Genomic DNA, 6,000 nt, shown 5'->3' on the forward strand with positions numbered 1-6,000 from the left:
CACTCCCGAGCGCCTGCACGAGATGAATAGACTCACAGACACTGCATGTTGGCGCGCTTGCGGGCACACTGGGACACTGACACATATTTTATGGGACTGCCAATTGATACAGGGTTACTGGAAGGAGGTGATTGATGAAATAGATAAATGTTTTGACATAGAGTTGCCCCGCTTCCCTGCCTATACCCTGCTGGGCCTCCCTAACGCCTTAATGTACCCGTTGAAATCCCGGAGAGGGAGACACATCGCCATCGCTTTGGGCTCGGCTGTACAGAACATTCTAATACACTGGCGCACCTCCACCATTCCCTCAATCACAGGTTGGCTACACCGGCTGTGGCATGTACTGGGTATGGAAAAAATTTCGCTTACACTGGCTGGGGAGGTCGATCAATTCACGGAGCTGTGGCAACCATTCCATGCATTACTGGCTACTGAATTCAGGGAGCTTACGTGCCCCAGATACCTGAGGCTCCTTAGGCTTACACCACCGATCACTTGAATGTCCAACAGGAAGAAGGGGGCACCCTATACGCATCAGGAGTAGAGAGAACAGGACGGGAGCTGTGCGTTTCTGAGATATTCTTCGCGTAACACCGGACAAGGGGCGGGGGGGTGGGAAAGGGGGTGGGCGTGGGTGGCTGTTGGGGTAGTTTGTTAAGTTGAATGTGAAGTACAGCGGGGTAGTTATTTGCTTTCTGATCCACGTTCAGATTCAATGCTCGAGGAAGCCGCCTACGGAGGTTCCCGCCTAGCCGGGACTGTTGAACTTTGCAGGTGGCGGGGTGCTCAGGAGACAGCCTTAAATTCTCACGCTGTACACTGCCTTTCAATGCCCGGTTTCTTTCCTATTTTTCACTGCTGTACCGCTGTGCTTCTCTGATAAAATACTTTAATAAAATACTTTAAACCTAAAATTCAAACATTATATTTTTTTGATAATTGATTGTTAATTAAATAAAATATTTCATCATTTGTGTATTTGTTTGATGAATGCTTGATTCTGTATTTTTTTGTACATTATTTTTGTGGTTCACGTCATCAAATTCTTAAGCCAGGGTTACCGGCTTCCAGTAATGACTCATTGTGTGTCCCCAGAATCCAATATTGATTCCGTGCGGGTCCCCAGGTTCCAGTAATGATGAAGTGTGGGTCCACCGAAGTCAAAAGGTTAAAAACCACTGCTTTAAAGCATGCAGCTTTAACTAATTACTTCTTAAAGGATTGTTTTCTGCCACGATAGAGTTGTGAAGAGACAGGGCTGATGGTGAGGGTCATTTTACTGTTCACACAGTAGGAAGACTTCCTGTGAGAGACTGTGGGCTTTCCACCTGCAAGAGAATAATTCATCCAACATCCATTGCGCGGTTGACCAGAGCCGTATGTACTGGGTCCAGGTGGCGACTGTGCACCAGGAATATTGCTCCAAGAAACCAGCTCCATCAGCTCTGGGCGTGCCTGGATTGGCCATTTATGTATGTTCTCGGGTCCTTTATGCTCGTTTCGCTCACCTCAAGGGTGTATGACACAAGTGTACAGGTGGCTAGATCCATGCCACGTTTTCGGATTAACCGCTCTGCAAATGAGTTTGCATGTATTTATGCAGGTACCATGGTAATCTGGTTTGGATCAGGCTCTATGTTGGATTCACCTGATTGGTGAGGATGGTTGTGGTTCCAGACCTGCGCCTCTCGGGCAATACAGAATTACACAACACCCACCAAGGGTATCCAAGATTAGGTTTTGGCTTCCAGAGCTGCTGCTACATTCAAATAAAATCAGGCAGCTGACCAGGGCGCCATCAGCAAGGGAACACTACATTTGCCCCAGAAGCATCAAATGTGGCCTCTTTGTGAGAGCGAGAAGGCAGCAAAATGCAATTTTGCTCTATGTTGCCAAGAATTTTTGGATCGACCCCGCTGGCTGTAACATGATTCATGAGGAAAAGAAATGGGGTGTGTGTCGATAGTCACACGGCTCTGATGTCATCGCCATGCTTCCATCAGGCAGCTGCTGTGGCTGGTAAGCACAGACAGTCATCCAGCTGCAGTGGCTGGTGGTCATGATATCACGGGCCTTAAGCATGGAGGGGGGTAGGGGGGGGGCAGTATCCTGGAAATCCATGAGTGCTTAAGATTCGAGTTGTGTGTGCGTCTCCAGTGCATTCTGGATCCAAACGAAGCTAGTTTTAACGCATTCTCGTGCCACACGTCAGAGTTCGTAGGGCAATGAACGTAGCCAAAGTGTAGAACCCCCTTCGCATACCTGCGCACCTAGCCCCCTCCCCAAAGAGGAGTCTAGTGATTACAGCCTTCACACGTTACCCACCGTGCACCACTGTGAGGTGGTGCCCGCGCTCTTGTATCCACAATATAACCCTCAGGTGCCCGGGAGCGTGTGTTTTACAGGGGAACGTGTCGGGTCAAGTTGACACTGTTGCATGCTCCACAGACAGGTTGGCCTCGATGGTGAAGCTTCCCTGTAATTATGCGTAAGCATCGAACCAGCCACACCTTCAAATGGGATTGTAGCCTGCATTCTGTAAACACAGTGACGGCATGCTGATGCAGTCCCTGATCCACTCTGAAAGTCCACCCAGTGTTTCAGAGAGAGCTTTGTCTGGGTGGTTGGGGGTGGGGGGGGGGGGGGGGGGGTCCTAGTGAGCTCAGCACTATAGCGGTGAACGAGGCCCAGGGGAACAGGTGTGTAAGGCAATATGGACATGTCCTAACTCACTGGCTGGTGGACTTGAACGTACTAAGTAACATGGATATGTGCTTGACCCTTTCCCAACCCGGATGACATTTCAGAGACGCTGTTTTGAGCCTGTCTTGTTCTGGGCGTTTCAGATCATTGGCACACGTTGATCGTGTGAGAGGACATTGCACGGCTTGGCACATACCTTGTTTACTGGTGTTTCCCCCAGATACCAATACATAACTTTCCCGTGAAATGCCACCTCCTGTCTAGCACCACTTATTCCAACTCCTTATATTTCAACACAATGTGCTTGCATCTTGATTCGAATGTACAATGAGTTGATACCCATTTGGATTGTGTGCGCTCGTTTTAAATGCAATTTAAATAGTTTTGCATACTTTCTACGCACCCTCCACGCAGAGGCGCAAATAAAGCCACATTTAGGGGGGCTAATAAAAAGACCTGTGAAGTACTCGGGCGCGGCTGCAATAAAACGGTCGCCAGCCCGGGAAGCTGTCTCAGCCCGGGCTGACACACACGACGGGGATTTGGGGGCCCTGGTCATGACGGGGAGTGGGGCTTGGGGGCTGGGGTGGGGTGTTGCGCGCCTGCCTCCCCGTCATGACCAGTGCACTACCCCAATCAATTGTTCCTGCTATTGTACCACTTCTTCAGCTCCGTTTTCCCTATAGAAAAACTCATTATACGACAGCACCAGACGCGTATATCTTAACCAGTAGCATTACGTCTTCAGCACAGTAGTGTAGGTTAGGTTAATTCTATGGCTGACTTTGGCTGTTTTTCTCTATCGCTCCTCTGTACAAAGTTTAAATCCAGCAGTGCAGATCGAGGTCGAGCTTTAGAAGTCAACAAATAAATATTGAACTTTAAGCTCTAAGTAAGGTAACCCCATCCCGGTGCTGCACATGAATGGCCTGCTTCCTTAAGATGGCTGCTATAGTGCTGGTCTCACGGAGATGCCAACTTCAATCATTACCATTTGTAAAGCACTCCATACCCGTGAGGGTCTCAAAGCGCTTGCGGGGGAGGCAGCTACTGATCGAAAAGCCAGGCCTTGAGAAGTCTTCTGAAGGCCAGCAGGTCCTGGGTCTGACGTAGGTTGGTAGGGAGAGTGTTCCAGGTCTTGGCGGCGAGGTAGGAGAAGGATCTGCCCCCGGCGGTGGTTTTCCGGACGCGAGGAACTGTGGCGAGGGCGAGGTTGGCAGAGCGGAGGCTGCGGGTGGGGGTGTGGAAGCTGAGTCGGTTGTTGAGGTATGATGGTCCGGCGTTGTGTAGGGCTTTGTGTGCGTGGATGAGGAGTTTGAAGTTTGTTCTAACTGTTGCCTCCTCTTGCCCTTTCAGGTGGATGAAGTGACAGATCTTCTGGCCAGCTTCACCTCGCTCAGCCTGCAGATGCACAAGATGGAGGACAGGTAGCCGATGATGATGGAGTCGGCCTCACACAAAGGATACTGACGAACGGAGAATGGAATGATGAGAACGTCGTCTTCACACAGACTAACATCTTGACTTGGCAATATTGTTTGGCAGGACATGACTGCTGAGCAAGGGTGAAACAGACTATTCGTTGTGTGCGCTTTTTTTGATTTTAGTAGCCCCAAATTGAAGTTAATCATATGAGATGCAAAACTACCATGTTGGCATGTCTAGCTCCAAACTCCTGATGCGAGTTCAGTGTCTACAGACATCTGCAGTAATCTGACCATACAGCAGACTTTTGAAGTTGGACTGAGTGCTTTACATATCATTTTCCTTTTGTTCTGTTTCGCCTCCTTTTAACTGAGCGCACAATGAGAAGTGTATATATGTGAACCGGATCGCTTTTGCAGCTAAGGGACTTCTACTCGGGCGAAGATCATTTCCACATGGTACCAAAAGGTGACATTACTGCTGTGAGAAATGCCCTTAAGTTTAGTAATTTTGACTTTACAGAAACGGCTGACAATCCATATCACAGATACAGAGAAATACCGAGATCTCTTCTCTGTTTTTAGAAAGAAAACCCTTTCAGCCCCAAAAGTGGAGTTGTCAGAACTTCGGAGGAGAAAAAAAATGCTTTGTCTGTTTTGTTTTCTGTGAGACTTACCAGCAAAAAATGTGAATACGTGATGGGAAATTTAAACTCGTTTACTGTGAAAATGTGACAAACATTGAATTACTGTTTTTTTTCTTTATACTTCCGAGCCGATCAACATAATTCTGCTGCTTCTACCTTTTTTTTTTTATGCTGTTTGGTTTAAAATTGCAATTTACTGCGAAATCTGGCCTGCTGTCCACAGAGAGTTCCTGAGTGTTAGCGGGTTTATAATTACCCTCCCAACCATCATATACTTGGGAATCGAGGGAGAAACGGAGGGTTTTCAAGATCGCTGAGGATGGGTCTCAAGGACACCCTCCCCATTTGTGAGAGCTTTGCATATTCGCTCTAGCTGCTGCTTTGTTATTGTGAGTCTTTGTTTGCTTTGAAATGTTTTTATATGTAATACAGATGCCCCCAACTGCCTGGACTTGTACTGTGCTTGGGTGTTGGCCTGAGTTGGAGATATATTTTGTAAGACCTGAAGAAAAGATACAATGCACGTCTGTTCTGTCTTGCTGTCCTCTGACCACACCTCTGCTCCCCCACACAGAACACCAGAAGCTTGTGTTGGGATATTACGCAGCCAGGAGTAGTCTGATGATAGTCTTGTTCTTAGGATTTCTTGGGTATTCTCCTTGATCCTCGTCACTCTACAAACAGTAGCTGACTTTCGTCAGTTAGTAAAGGATATCGCTAGCACATGAGATTTGGGGGGGCAGAGGCTGAAAGACCTTGCTGACATTTGAAAGGAGGATTGGATTCTCTAATTTAGCCAAGTTTGTGTGTGAAGATGCCTTTTGATGATTGTGTACACTGATGACGCCTAGTTCTGGCTCTTCTCGGCTAGAAGGATCTGCCACATTCTGGATCTATAGAACCGTGGAATCAATACTGGTTTGGACTCTGAGAGAAAAGGTAGGATTGCATTGAGGGGTTACTGCAAATTCAGCCTGTCTCCACATATCACAGCTGTAAATGGACAGTTGAGCCCAAACTACAATTTTGGAAAAGAGCTAGAAAATGACAAAACTAAGTGCATTCACTGTGCAGCCGCTTAAATCGTTTGGTCATGCAATGAAGCGTTCTGTCAAATTCAAAGAACCATGATACTGAGTTTTACTTCTCGTTAGGCAGCAAACTGTCAACTGACATCACTTGATGAACGTGAACTCCGGGTGCAGTCTTCTTGGAAATTTTAT

General features: G+C 47.5%; 1 protein-coding gene across 1 annotated transcript in view; it reads left to right on the forward strand.

Annotated features, from left to right (window-relative positions):
- The window catches only part of ANKRD54 (ankyrin repeat domain 54), a 75,439-nt gene extending 70,215 nt beyond the window's left edge, over positions 1-5,224 (forward strand). The window contains exon 8 of the mRNA XM_078684157.1: positions 4,063-5,224. Coding sequence (XP_078540283.1) covers positions 4,063-4,137 — 75 coding nt within the window. The 3' untranslated portion in view covers positions 4,138-5,224. The remainder of the gene's footprint in view (positions 1-4,062) is intronic.
- The last annotated feature ends 776 nt before the right edge of the window (positions 5,225-6,000 follow it).

This window comes from Lissotriton helveticus, chromosome 1_1 (genome assembly GCF_964261635.1).
Source record: "Lissotriton helveticus chromosome 1_1, aLisHel1.1, whole genome shotgun sequence".
Taxonomy (NCBI): Eukaryota; Metazoa; Chordata; class Amphibia; order Caudata; family Salamandridae; genus Lissotriton; species Lissotriton helveticus.